At 44.3% G+C, this 15078-nt stretch overlaps 2 protein-coding genes across 4 annotated transcripts in view; both read left to right on the forward strand.

The window, feature by feature from the left end:
• The window catches only part of LOC139408777 (PDZ and LIM domain protein 5-like), a 69817-nt gene extending 55567 nt beyond the window's left edge, over positions 1-14250 (forward strand). Inside the window, exons 5-14 of one of the 3 annotated variants that reach the window (XM_071153089.1) lie at positions 1767-1789; positions 3198-3224; positions 3540-3694; positions 5175-5205; positions 9172-9326; positions 11983-12169; positions 12320-12500; positions 12649-12769; positions 12865-12980; positions 13096-14250. In XM_071153089.1, coding sequence (XP_071009190.1) covers positions 1767-1789; positions 3198-3224; positions 3540-3694; positions 5175-5205; positions 9172-9326; positions 11983-12169; positions 12320-12500; positions 12649-12769; positions 12865-12980; positions 13096-13185 — 1086 coding nt within the window. In that variant the 3' untranslated portion in view covers positions 13186-14250. The remainder of the gene's footprint in view (positions 1-1766; positions 1790-3197; positions 3225-3539; positions 3695-5174; positions 5206-9171; positions 9327-11982; positions 12170-12319; positions 12501-12648; positions 12770-12864; positions 12981-13095) is intronic. The other 2 variants (XM_071153090.1, XM_071153088.1) reach the window with 2 other exon arrangements.
• A 522-nt stretch (positions 14251-14772) lies between these two features.
• The window catches only part of LOC139408779 (bone morphogenetic protein receptor type-1B-like), a 104724-nt gene continuing 104418 nt past the window's right edge, over positions 14773-15078 (forward strand). Inside the window, exon 1 of the mRNA XM_071153095.1 lies at positions 14773-15008. The gene's annotated coding sequence lies outside the window, so the exon portion shown is untranslated. The remainder of the gene's footprint in view (positions 15009-15078) is intronic.

Here is a 15078-nt window from a genome sequence, read left to right on the forward strand (position 1 = left end):
GAGAAATAGTAATGGCGTCTTTTTGTTGGCGCCAACTCCGCCAGGGTTCGTTGGACAAAGCCTATGGAGAAATGAATGGAGTTCCTGTAGGGTTTTTGGATGAACGCTGAAAATAAGGTCTGTGGTAAACACAGGTTTAGGAGATCTGACACGTTCTGTTCTATGAGACCCTCTTCATCAGCTAACGTCACTTTTTGAATCCTTTATTAATTATGAAGCCTTTTTTTGAAATGACAAAGGTCACGCTATTATCTCATAGAACAAAACGCATCAGAACTGATTTTTTTTGCGTTTATCCCAAAACCCTATTGTTTCTCCATTCGGTTTCCCCATAGGAATGGCTGAACAAACCAGAGCTAACTTATTACGACGTTTAGAACTGCAAGCCGGCGAGCTCCGAGTGCAGCAGCACATCTTGTCTCATGTTAAAGGGAACTGGAAACAGAAGACGAAGGCAGCAGCAGAACGACGACATGTTAAACTCACTCCTGCTACCACCCAGCCCAGCCCGCCTCCCTCTAATTGATAGCAAAGTGAATAGCCTTGCCAAACACCCAGTATTCCGCCTCGGAGTCTGCCTGACATGTTGTTGTCTGTCGACTCAGACGCTTGTTTCTACAAGTCTGGTATTCTGGAAGCGTTGGCCCTGTAGAAGCTCTACTGGGATGGTTCTCAGGCCAGATGTATTTATAAACCTCAGAATAGTAAAACACGTGTTTTTGACTAGTCTACCAATGTAGTCCACTGATGCAAATGTAATTAGTTATGTTTCACAGCTGATTATAGTAGAGACTTCATGCCACATACCTGTAGGCACTTTGGTTGTCATCTCAGTCTTTACTGCATACTCTACTTACGGTCTCTGGAGTTATTATTCCTCCTGTCTAAACCCCCTGGACTACTCTGTCTGCTTCTGATTGGCTTGAAGGGCATTCCAGAGCATGCATTATTTCCCTATAACGCACAGTATATTTGCACGATAGAATTCAATGGCTACATGTTCTGTGTTTGATCTGCTATTGAAAGCAAAAGTCGAATTGAAAACATTATTGGCATTGTTGAATTCGATTTTCATGATAGCAAGCTAGGACTGATGGTTTGGTTAGCTAAACTCGAAAGTCTGTTTGGTTACACATTTCTAGTGGTAAATGTGTTGAATTCTAGTCATGGTATAAAAGGGGTAATCAACTCGAGGCTCTATACGTTCTCTGGAAAATAATGCACCTCTGTGGAAGGTAGCGCGTCGTGGAACCTCTTCCACGTCATTATTTTCCAGAGAACGTATAGCCCCTCATTGATTATCCCTTACATACAAATCTTAATAAATTGGCCATAAACAGTACTGATGTGCATGCTTTTTACCTTACCGTTAGATAAAAAGGGTTCCAAAAGGTTTATTTGGCTGTCCCCATAGGAGAACCCTTTTTGGTTCCAGGTAGAACCCTTTTTGGTTCCAGGTAGAACCCTCTGTGGAAAGGAACATGGGGAACCAAATGGGTTCTACCTGGAACCAAAAATGGATCTTCAAAAGGTTTCCCCTATGGGGACAGCCGAATAACCAGATTATGTTTTCTGTCTACAAGTTCCAGGTATAGTAGCAGCATGCGTGTTCAGCTGAATCCTGTGTGTGTGTTTCTCTGGGTGTCTGCTTGCACCTCGTCTCAGAATGGGCCATGTGTTTTTAGGACCCAGTTGGATCAATGCTCTTTCTCTTTTCCTGCTCCTTTACTTTGCTTCATCCTCTTCTTCATTTGTTCTTTCCTCAGGAGGACGAGGAGGAAGAGACCAAGTTAGTGTTCTAACAGTAGCAGTGACACACTGTCTGCTCTGTAACTGTGGAATGATGCGATTATCAGTGCTTTACTGCCGCACCTGAATAGTACAGTAGGCATGCTGGCTCCTTTCTGCCATAACCCTCAAACCTCACTCATACTCATGTACTTACTGTATTACACCCTCATCTCAGAGCACAAAACAACCTGCAAGGCCACCCTGTAAATAACCCACAGCCATAAGCCTTGTGATCCAGTTCATTCTGTTCATTCATGCTCTATGTGCCATGGCATCCCGGTCCGGTTCACTTGGAAAAGTAGTGTATTTACACCCATGTGCATTGAAATGCTGTTCCGTTTATAGTGCACTGCTTTTGACCAGAGCACCATAGACTCTATAGGCACTTTAAAGGGAATAGGGTGCCATTTTTATGCTGCATCCCCACCAGGCCCATCCCCAGACAGCAACTCAGTGCCCTGTAGGCTGACCTGTCACCACTCAGCGGGGCTACTGAACCCTGTCCCTGCATCTGTCCCCCTCCGTCTGTCCGTCTGCCACCGTGTCACTCTGTTTACCCAAGGCCACTTATTAATTACCAGCCAGCTATTTCACTGTGGTTCTAGGAATAGTACTGTCACAATCTGACCCCTGACCTCCATTCACTTAGAATACACTCACTGACACACGCAATAGACTAGAAAACGAGCTGGAGAGCTCACACGCAGAACACTCCGATATATTCACACTTGACTTGCCTTAAGTGCATAAATGCATTTGTAGCTAATGTAATACAGACACCTTGAGATGAGTGTCTAAACATGATTTAATTCAGGACAGGAATACAAAGAATGCATCTGTTCAGGTCCTGAGCTCACTGTAATGTGAGGCCCAGTGGTTCCCCCTTGTGGTGAGAGATGGTAATTTCACCCTTGCTTCTAACAATATTATACAGTTACATTTAATAGTTTTCCGTCAATTCCCCAAAATCCAAACTAGATCACTGTTTCTTCAGCTGATCAATAATCCATAAAGTATATTCCTGCTAGTACTAAAAGCATGATGTCATGCTATAATATGAGTGTCTCTGAGTTAACGCCGTGTATGTGGGCTGAATCATGTCATGTCACCTTCATAGGGGTTTTGGAGGTGATCATTACAGTTAGTTGGAATTAATAGCTATGTGTCATTGTAGCTGACTGCTGCTCTGCTATTTCTAGTGTAGCTGCTGTTTCTGCCAGTGCACCTCAGAGCATTAAGTATAGCCCGTAGTACTGCAGTAATGCTCATACTTTAGAACCAAATAGTTTTAGCACCTTGGAAGTACAATATTCAGTTTTTCCTCCCAGTCTTTTCTAGTTTCTGATTATTCTCCTTCTATTATCCTATTTTCCTTTTCTTACTTCCCTCTCAATTTCCGTGTGCAGAATCCCCCCAAAGACTGCCACTAGGAGGTACGGTAAATGGGAAGTCTAGCAGTGGCCACTTCACGGAGTGAATGTGTTTGTTTGTCTTGTCTGAGTCTACCTGTAGTATACACTGGGAGTGAGAGTGTGTTTTGTCTGTACCTGTGTGTGAGAGATTTGTTTTGCACTTGTGTTATCCTACTGTATGAAAAATATGAATTAATTCATTAATTTAATGAATTAATCGGAGTAATTACTTAATGAATAAAGTCATTATTAAAAGTGATTTTTATGAATGGTGAATGCTAATAGTAATTGGAAATAAATGATGAGGATACTTATTCTGTGTGTGTGTGGCCTCAGGAACAGAGTTGAACCAGAGTTGAACCATGCCTCACCACTCAGCGAGGCCAGTAAGAAGCGTATGATCGAGGATACGGAGGACTGGCATCCTCGCACCGGCACCTCCCAGTCCAGGTCCTTCAGAATCCTGGCTCAGATCACTGGCACAGAGAACGGTCGGTACCCCCTGGCACCCTCCCCTTCCCCCAATACCCTGATGCATAATGACACCCTAGTTACTTTATGTTGGGTACCCTGGCACCCTCCCCTTCCCCCAATACCCTGATGCATAATGACACCCTAGTTACTTTATGTTGGGTACCCAAGCACCCTCCCCTTCCCCCAATACCCTGATGCATAATGACACCCTAGTTACTTTATGTTGGGTACCCTGGCACCCTCCCCTTCCCCCAATACCCTGATGCATAATGACACCCTAGTTACTTTGTTGGGTACCCTGGCACCCTCCCCTTCCCCCAATACCCTGATGCATAATGACACCCTAGTTACTTCATGTTGGGTACCCTGGCACCCTCATACCCAGGCCAGAACACATGCAGCACCACCAATACCTTGGCACAGTGGTATTAGAAAATAGATATATGTTATAGCTAGATCATTGTGACTAGTTGGCCTTTTCCCCTAAGGGAAAGGTTACATAAGTAGGCTGTAGTATAGATTACAACAGTGCTGAGCCTTGAGGCTGATTCCCTGACCTGTCAGTGTTTTTAATTTGCTGTTTGCTCTTGTGAATTCAATGGTTTTTACTAGATTTACTTGTAGTTTTTCATGTTGTCTGTCTGTATTTTTTGGGGGGGGGTAATGACTTGGTGCTGCCTATCTTGGCCAGGGCTCTCTTGAAAAATGAGCCCTTCCTGGTTAAATAAAGTTTTTTTTTTAAATAAATAATTAAGTGCTGCATGCTAGTCCCTGTGGCGCAGGTCTGTCTCCGAGCCTCAGCAACCATCTCTCTGTCATCACCCCAGCCCTGTGTGTGTGTGTTGGACATGCTCTGCTAATATAAGCTGACATGGAGCTGACAAGGAACAGTGGATTAGATGTCCCTCTCTACTCCAGACATAGGCTGAGGTTACCAATTATTTTACCTTTATTTAACTAGGCAAGTCAGTTAAGAACAAATTCTTATTTTCAATGACTGCCTAGGAACAGCAGATGTGTTAACTGCCTGTTCAGGGGCAGAACAACAGATTTGTACCTTGTCAACTCGGGGGTTTGAACTTGCAACCTTTCGGTTACTAGTCCAACGCTCTAACCACTAGGCTACCCTGCCTCCACGGCAATGCAGTGCTGAATATGTTTACGGCTGTTGATATTATGCAAATGGTGCTGGAGAGTGGTTTGTACAGCTGTAGATGTGGAGAGTGGTTTGTAGGTGAGGAGAGAGGGATGTAGCTCCCCCCAGGACTGTCTCTGCCATCTGATATTGAGCCTAGTAATCCATCCCTCACGTGGAGTAGAGATATTTGAGGTGCACCCTTGGCTATATTTTTATTTTGCATTTAAAAAGCAGTATAACCCCTCTCTTTTTGGCTGGTCACCCCATCAGTTATTTTCTATTACAAGACACACGTCTACACGCACATGTCACAATCTCTGCATTGATGTTCATGCGTTTCTTTCCTCCTCTGTTGACAGACCAAGCCCAGGAGAACAGCACTGGAAAGAAGTGAGTAGTTGATTGGTCAGTCTGCTCCCATGTGATCTGGTTGTATTTTCCTGGCGTGTGAGTGTGACGCTGTTGTTACTGTGACTATGTTGGGGTGACGTCTCATCCTGCACGTCACAGAAGCTTCTCATTATTGGGATTCCGTGTTTAGCCCATTGCTTCCTGATCCAATGAGACGCTTAGTTTCAAGCTTCATTACAGGAAGCCACATCAGAGGAAGCCCACTGTGGAGGAAACCCTAGTAAAAACATCTCCGGCTGGGTTAGCTGGTTCGGCCAAACCCTCAGAGCTCTCTGAAAGCTGCCCCCCCCCCCCCCCCCCGTTCATCTTCATCTGCAGTAAACGCACACTGCTGATGTCCCAACCAAAGCACCGGACAATTAGAATGTCACGGTGGGATTGTGGGTAACGAAGAGGGACTATGGGTAATAAGGGACTGCCAGGAGGAGACACTCACTCATGCCTTCTCAGAGACAGTTGGTTAACAGACAGCACGCTCCCAAACACAGAGCTCCTAACAAGAGATATCAAGTCTCTTTGCTAATCTTACTGCTTTATTTAATTGACCTGTATTTCCTCAATTTCCCAGTATTTTCCCGAACATTTCTTGTGTTACTTTTTTCTTACAATTTCTTTCTTCCCGTCTGCTTTCCTGTGTCCTCTCCTTTCTCCCTCCTTCCCTACCTCCCTCTCCCCTCCTGCCCTGTGCCGTTGGGTGTGTTAGGGTGAACAAACCGGACCCGGAGGTTGTGGGACAACAGTACAACAAGCTGAGAGACTGGCACCATGGTGTTTCAGCACGCACACTCAACGTGCAGTAGACTGTTTCTCACTAAGATAATTGCGTACTATTTGTGACCTCTACCTGCCTGTGTTCTATTTATTTCAATATGCCTGTAGTTGTCTCCCTGTGTGTGCAGTGGAGTCCATTATATTTCACATTATACCTACCGTTATCACGTACACTTGTATAGTTACAGGTATTAGTTAGTGCATTATTTACGTGTGTGTGAGAGACTCCCTTAAGTTACCTTGCCTTATTTGACTACTTACACTATATATGCAAAAGTATGTGGACACCCCTTCGAATTTGTGGATTTGGCGATTTCAGTCACACCCGTTGCATAAAATCGACCCAACAGCCATGGAATCTCCATAGACAAACATTGGTAGTAGAATGGCCTTACTGAAGAGCTCAGTGACTTTCAATGTGGCACTGTCATAGGATGCCACCTTTCCAACAAGTCGGTTTGTCAAATTTCTGCCCTGCTAGAGCTGCGCCGGTCAACTGTAAGTGCTGTTATTGTGAAGTGGAACTGTCTAGGAGCAACAATGGCTCAGCTGTGAAGTGGTAGGCCACACAAGCTACCAGAACAGGACCACCGAGTGCTGAAGCACGTAGCGCGTATAAATCGTTTGTCGTCGGTTGACACACCCACTACTGAGTTCCAAACTGCCTCTGGAAGTAACGTCGGCACAAGAACTGTTCGTTGGGAGCATCATGAAATGGGTTTCCCTGGCCGAGCATCCGCACACAAGCCTTAGATCACCATGTGCAATGCCAAGCGTCGGCTGGCATGGTGTAAACCTCGCTGTCATTGGACTCTGGAGCAGTGAAAATGCGTTCTCTGGAGTGATGAATCACGCTTCACCATCTGGCAGTGTAATTATCACAGATTAGTTTTTGCCAAATGTTTGCAATTGCAATTTGACTTGTGATTTATATCAAAACACTTAGGTGAACTGTTGGAATGATGGAAATAGAATGAGGTTAAGTCTGTGGAAAGCGGCATGAAGAGAGAGCTGAGAGGGATGACTCAAGTAGCAGTGTGAACTATAAAAATGGATGTTATACACAGCACATCACATTTAACAAACCAAAGATTAAAATAATGTTATAGAATGTAAAGTAAAAACCCAAACCGGTCCGTGCATCAATATCAGTATATAGTAAAATACAGTACACCGCCCAGCCCTACCGCTTATCAAACCATTCAGTGCCCACTCACGCCCTGTGGATGGGGGCATTGTCATCCTATAGCCATGGTAGCCAAAATAGTGGCCTGCCCAGCATTTTTATTTATGTCCCTAAGCATGATGGGATGTTAATTGCTTAATTAACTCAGGAACCACACCTGTGTGGAAGAACCTGCTTTCAATATACTTTGTGTCCCTCATTCACTCATGTCTCCATTATTTTGTCAGTTACCTGGATCCTCTGTGTACCGTATGTGTCAGTAATATACTTTGAGTTTGATTTATCGACGTAGTATAAGTTTGACTGAGTTTGTCGATTTCATTTAAGTTTCTCCTTCTCTGACATCACTGTCTCCAACTTAATTCTCTACCTTTCCTTCTACATGACTACCTTTGTATTTTATCTACATGTTTCATTTTCTTCACTAACCATAGATATGCTTGAAGATTGTTGCTGCTTGCATCCAAATAAAGTTATATCCTTTATTTCCTGTCCACTTCCCTCTTCTTCTTCCGATTCTCCTGGGAAGTACAGTATCTTAACACTTTATCTACACAGCTAATAGACTAATGCGGCGTATATATCCGATGGCTCACGAGTAGTTGATACAAAGGACATACAGGAAAGCTCCTTAATAGCTTAGCTCCACACATACATTGGGCTCCCAAGTGGCGCAGCGGTCTAAGGCACTGTATCTCAGTGCAAATCCAGGCTGTATCACATCCAGCTGTGATTGGGAGTCCCATAGGGCGGCACACAGTTATCCCAGCGTCGTCTGTTAAATAAAGATTAAATACAGTTCTCTGCTTGAGCTAATAGCACTTTCTATTTATCACCAGTAGAGGGCAGTGTTGTCAATGCACATTTTAAATACAGTGTAGTGTAGTATGCATATGACCTGAAGAAAGTCAGACTCCGTTCTTTTCCTAAGGGCAAGTGCTTCTCACCTGGGACTTTAACCAGCTTTCTTTTGTAAACAGCTGGGATGATTCCTTGATACGCTGAACACCAGCACTAGCACAGACCTAACCATCATGGCTCAAGCACTAAAGACCAGCATTATTTATAGAACCATCAATATGTCAATGTCATCGATGACAACATTGCAGAGACAGAAAGAACAGCAAAATAGGCAGCAGGCCACTGTTATGAGCAGCTCCACTGCATACAACATTTCACAGAGAGGATGGAGAGAAGGAGAGGAGGAGAGGGAGAAAGAGCGAGACGGTGCCAACATTAATTGTTTTCCTGTTTACTTATTGCTGTGCCATCTGGACACTGGGCTGTATCATCTATCCTTATTGGATCAATCTGGCCATGGTTTTCATCAGACACAGCTTTTAATCCAATCAACTCTCCCCATAATTGGCCTGATTGGTTGAGTGTGTCACTGAACTTCCTGCTAATTGATTGTGCCTGGTTAGTGCCTCTGCTGGATATGACTCAATCGTGCCTATTCATAATTAGCCTGGTTTTATGTCTTCAAAACAGCCCTTCCGATGCACTTGTATTTCCAACAACTATTTAGCTATTTTTCCGTGTGGTCTGCACATAATTTCACCTTAAACATGTTATTGAACAGGAGGAGAACCATAGGCTTTATATTGGGGTTAGGTGTGGAGAGAGTGCACGATGTGGGCATGAGTTCAGCTATAGCAGAAGATGGTGAAGTCTATAGTTTTTAGGGAGGCGTGTTGTGATGGAATCACGTTCTAACAGCTGAGAGGTGGATGGAACGCCTACTGTACTGTAACCATGGCCGAGGTTGCCATAACAAACAGGGCCTGAGGGAGAGACGGACAGGCATCAGTTTGCACAGCCTGGCGATGTGGATAGTCATGAGTAAACACCAGACGTTAAGAACTTCAACGCTACTGGGTTTATTATGAGCCAAATACTATAAAGTGAAAACATTTGTTTGTGTGTGTGTGTGTGTGTGTGTGTGTGCCAGTATGTTTCATTGAAACAATGACCTTTCTGTTCTCCAGAGAAGTTGTTGAGGATGCCCTGCCCAGTGCTCACGTCACATCAGTGAAGACCATGACCAAAGTCCCAGGAGCCCCCAGGAACGGTGTCCCCCCACCCACCTTCAAGACCCCCTCTACCCAGGTCAAACCCTCCTGGCCGGCTGGAGGTTCAGCAGGTAATCTTACACTCTGACACTACCCCTACTGTCTTCCTCTCGCTGTCGCTCCAGACCATTCTGTGGTTAGTTTCACTCACATCTTGTTCATGCTTCTGTTATTGAGTGTGTCCTGCTGTTAAGAAAAGACTAGATCTATACTACAAACTTAGGTTTATGCAGCCTTGTTCTGTTATAATCTCCACCCGGCACAGCCAGAAGAGGACTGGCCACCCCTCATAGCCTGGTTCCTCTCTAGGTTTCTTCCTAGGTTTTGGCCTTTCTAGGGAGTTTTTCCTAGCCAACGTGCTTCAACACCTGAATTGCTTGCTGTTTGGGGTTTTAGGCTGGGTTTCTGTACAGCACTTTGAGATATCAGCTGATGTACGAAGGGCTATATAAATACATTTGATTTGATTTATGAACAGAAATGCAAATCATGCATTTTATTTATGGAAGTTATGAGAGCTCTACCCTTTACACAAATATTTTTTTAGGAGAAGAATGCTGATAAACGCTTGTATAGCATGAAATGTCTTCATTAACCCCTTGGCGTTTTGCATTGACTCAGACAGGCAACCGTAGTGTCAATATCGCAAGGTGACATCATCTGTAGTAGTTAATCTTGACCTACAGGGGGCAGACGTCTGCTGTTACTGTAAAACCTGACTATTAATCAGTGCTTTGATTAGAGCAACATAATGCCTCTGTTACACACGGCTCTTCATCGTAATGCCTCTGTTACACGGCTCTTCATCGTAATGCCTCTGGAACAAACAGCTCTTGAACATTACGAGCTCTATAAAAAGTGCGGTATTCAGCTAATGAGCTCAAATTATTGCCTTTTTTTTTTTCCAAGATTCCGGAGTTAAATAGATTGTGAAATTGAGAATTATATATTAGATGTTCTGCTCTTTTAAACAGGAGATTCAGTGTATGTGAGAACTGTAGCTGCCTTGGAGTAAATATTTGCCGAAGGGCCTTGAGTTGGGGAGTCATTACTAAGATGACTAAGACTGCAGTATGCTATATATATATATATATATATATATATATATATATATATATATTTATACATATACATATACACGGCCTAAACAGAACTGTGTGAAGCTAGAGAGGTCCTGTGCTTGCTTACCTACTGCCTCCCCGCGGGGACCTCTTAAGTGAGAGCTGTTGAAAGGGGGTGTATACGAGACCACAGGCACCTCTCTGTTAGATACAGTATGTATCAGATTAACGCTTACTTGACCTTGTGTTCACAAACATATACCTCATACTGACCGTGTGCAACCAGGCCAGATGTATGCTGTATTATGCATGACTCTACCATTCCCCCTGCTAGTGCGAACACATTATTGAGTGTTATGATTATGCGATTTTCATAGCAGCAGGCAGGACATGATTTGTGTTGTTGTTTGTGTGCGTGTGCGAGATAGGAGGAGGGGGGGGGGGGTGTGTTGTGTCAGAGCCATCTGTGTAAAATCCAGCCAGCATAGATTCCAGAGCGGATACATCTCCCAGATGTTTATCAGACAGATGTGTGGCCATGACTCCTCTATATCCAGCCTACGTCCCTCTCCCCTCTCACCATGCCCCCCTCTCACCATGCCCCCCTGTCACTGTGCCATCCAAGAACATGTTCCCTAAGCCCTTGAACTGGGCTAGCCACTGCTGTCTTCAGACGTCATCTCAACAGGACGTTTAAAAGACCCACTTAACCAGACGTGGTTGAAGTCGTGGTTTGATGGGCCTGGACCCGGGGTTTGGCAGCCCTGCTGTGGTTCAAGTGGAACGGAGATACAGATCTCCAGTGTTCCCGACCGTGCAGCCTGCCCAAAGCCTCTTCAGTAGTAACTTAGAGCATAGTGCCAACACACAGTGATAGTCTCACGTACAGTTTATGCTGTTCTTCCTCTTTCTCTCGCTCTCTCTCCCTGTCTTTCACATGGATATCCTCTTCGTCACTTCTCTGCCAGTCCCCAGTCATGTTTATTCAGTTTGTTTGCACTCCGTCACGAGGAAATCGAGGGGGCACTTGCTTCCTGACCCCTCAGTCTGCCACTCTTTGATTCTGGTCCTGTTTTTCAATAGTCTCTGTCCACCTCCACCCCTCACCCCCTTCTCACCCCCCTCTGAGCACAGACATATTTGACCCCCCTTGGATGTCTCTGTAGCCAGTGGGGAGAGAGGTAAGCAGGGGAGGATTGTGTATCCTCTCCACGTTCTGTTCAGAGAGAGGGGTGGGGATTATTTTGCCAGGTGTCTCCTTTGGCTCTGGGAATATATATTTTTCCCCCGTGGTTGAAGAAAACGTATCCTTTGTTTGGGTGGAGTGGATCTGCCGACACAGCTGGCCCATGCATAAGACCGGGAGGTCACAGCTAGATGTGATACATTCTGTCAGCATGCAGCATACTCATGCATACCTGATCACACCTGCCCACCCACACCTGAGCTAACATTTCTTTAGGGTTAGCTAGCAATGCACACAGCTTTGGAAATACAGCCACAAATCTCATTGATCATTGAATGATGAGGATGTTTGTCTGCTGTGAGTGTTCTGATCACATGACGCAAAAGTTTGTGAATGGTTTTCTATAGCTCAGATGGATGTGATTTGTTTATATGGTGTGAATGAAACAACTGACCCATGCTGTATTTTCTGTTGCTTTAGGTTTCCCTAAGGGTGGAGCGGTGCCCTCTTTTGGCCGGGTCAGCAACACTGCACCGGTACCCAAAGGTCCTGACCGCCCTGCTCCCCAGGCGCACCCCAAGGACCAGGACTCCCTGGTGCAGCGGGCCGAACACATCGCAGCAGGAACACGCACACCCATGTGTGGCCACTGTGACAAGGTCATCAGGTACATAACGACTGTCAGTAGGGGAAATTTGGACGCAGCGTAATCCTGTGGGTTCACTTCTGATTAGTTTAGTCCCTCTCATATGTGTCTGACATATTGAATTTAAAGTTAATTTTATCCTGACCTCTGCCCACTTCCTGTTATCCACAGAGGTCCGTTCCTGGTGGCCATGGGCATGTCGTGGCACCCTGAGGAGTTTAACTGTTCCCACTGCCACACGTCTCTGGTGGAGTCGGGCTTTGTGGAGGAGAGGGGAACAGTGTACTGTGCTCACTGCTATGAAGAGTTCTTTGCCCCTACCTGCACCAGCTGCAAGCAGAAGGTCCTGGGGGTGAGTGACATACTCCAGGAGACAGTATAGTATCTCGGTTTGTCCACCTTGCTCAATCGTCTTCCTCTCCAAACCCACGGACACATATTGCAATCAAATGAGGACATTATGACATTATAGGGAATTATATTGCTGTCTTTTTTTACAGGAAGTCATCAATGCCCTGAAGCAGACCTGGCATGTGTACTGCTTCCTGTGTGCATCCTGCCAGCAGCCAATCAGAAACAACACCTTCCACATGGAGGACGGGCTGCCATACTGTGAAAGAGGTGAGGTCACAGCAAGCAAGGTGTTTCGGAATGAACAAGACTTTGAAATGAATCAAATCATGAAAGTAACATTTGACTGACTCTTTCCCACCCAGATTATTACCAACTCTTTGGTACCAGTTGCCATGGTTGTGACTTCCCCATCGAGGCAGGAGACAAGTTTCTGGAGGCGTTGGGATTCACCTGGCATGATACCTGCTTCGTATGTGCAGTAAGTCAGGCCTGCATGGAGCGAGTGATGGCGTCATGGTGAGAGATGTGAAATTATAGAGAATAGAAAGATTGTAGCACTGATATTACTGTACTGTCTGTCTGTCATTCCCTAGGTCTGCAGCACCAGTTTGGAGGGCCAAGCCTTCTTCTCTAAAAAGGACAAGGCCCTGTGCAAGAAACACGCCCACACAGTCAAGATCTGACCCGCCCCCAGGAGTGAAGAACAGAGGAAAACGGAGAAAGAATCTATTCTATCAGATGTAGATATTTTTGGTAGTTTTAAAAGATCGATTTATCTGATGACATTTATTGACGGGAATATAAGCTTTATATCTTATTTTGGTCAAACAAAGTGCAAGAAGGAAGGAAGGTATCATTTTTCGTGAAATCTCAAATTGAAATGTTGAAATGTTCTCGACATACAGAGCTTGTCTATACTGTAGTTGGGTGAACAGACATAAGGTAGATAGATACTCAAGATACCCAAAATCCACTACATACTGTATGATCCCATATAATTGATGTAGTTAAGTTAATTAAAGTGTTATTTTGGTAGATGAATGGGACCTTATAAAATGAACTTGAATGCGTTGACAGATTAAAATCTAACTGTTACCTTATTGAGGATGATTAGAGCACCCAACCCCATTTATTGTCTCTTTCTCCCTCCCCCCGAGTGGTTGGGTCTGTAGACATATGTATGTATCCTGGTAGTATATTTATTGGGGCTGGTGGGATGTACTTTATTTTGGGATTTATAGGGGCAGTTGCACATAGTGGTTCACTGTCATTTTATGAGAAGTAGGGATTTTCCATGTTTATCGTTCAATGTATGTATTTAAAACATATTTTTGGGGATTTACTGCCCATTTATTTTGAACCTAAATTTAGACCCCCCCCCCCCCGTGCATATTTTAGTTTTCGCCCTAGCACTACACAGCGAATTCAAATAATCAAAGCTTGATGGTGAGTTGGTTATGTGAATCCGCTGTGTCGCGCTAGGGCAAAAAAACTAAATGTACACCTGGGGGGCCAAGACCGAGTTTGGAGAAACCCTGGTCTATGTGGTGTTTATTGGTGTAATTCATTCCATTCCCAATCATGTTTGTCATTATTAATCATCCAAACTTAGACTAAAAGTAAAATATCTTTGTCCATAAAATGTCAGTGTTGAAAATGATTTGTATTAGAGCTCTGTGGGATGGACACTGTTTTATTGGGAAATACAGTGCATTGGTCTACTATTTGTAAAAAATAAAACTACGATTTAATCGTGCGTGTTTAGGTTGTTTTTATGTGTATCAGCTTGTCTGCCTCTATATTTGTCCCAGAACAATACCTCAATATGACCGGTTCATCCATTGATTACATGATGATGAAGTAAATCATTTTTTACAGCTTTAATGCCAACTCTCCTTATGTCAGGATGGGTGCTCTAAATGAAGTGTTTCGACACACATCATGCACCACTATAACGAAATATTGTTCTGTCTCAGATGAGGCCATAGAGACCGGCACAAGCTTGAGTCCCCTCACACTCACCTAGGCGGGAAAAGTACAACGTCTACATGGAGACAGGGAAGATAATACCTCTCACAGGGGTCGGTCCTGTCTCCAATGATCGTTTATTTGCAATGTTTTGGCAAAATCGCCTCACTAGAGAAATGCAACACTGCAGACTACAATATATTTTTTTCAAATAAACAATGACAAAAAATGTTTTATAGGGGAACATTTGAAAGTTGTTGCCAAATCTGCAATATTTCCATTGGTAGACAAAGTGAAAAGGAACACTTGGAGTAGTGCAGGACCTAACTGTACTTCTCCAAGACGTCGGAGGTGGGAGCCATATACTGGACTCCGAAGACGCAGCGAAGAGACAGACAGCCCGTTCACTTGGAAAAGACAGAAGTCGGGCACAACACAAACGTAGAAAAACTAGAAAGCTAGATATTAATGCTTGGAAGTTTAGTGACTAGACCATCACATTGGAATCCTGCCATTCTACGTTCTACGCGAGGAAAAGGTACGTTTTTGTTTAGAAACGCTTAATCGTAGCGGGGCGCGAAGTTTCAGCTTCGTCAATCGTGGTCGCG

The sequence above is a fragment of the Oncorhynchus clarkii genome, chromosome 5 (assembly GCF_045791955.1).
Source record: "Oncorhynchus clarkii lewisi isolate Uvic-CL-2024 chromosome 5, UVic_Ocla_1.0, whole genome shotgun sequence".
NCBI lineage: Eukaryota > Metazoa > Chordata > Actinopteri > Salmoniformes > Salmonidae > Oncorhynchus > Oncorhynchus clarkii.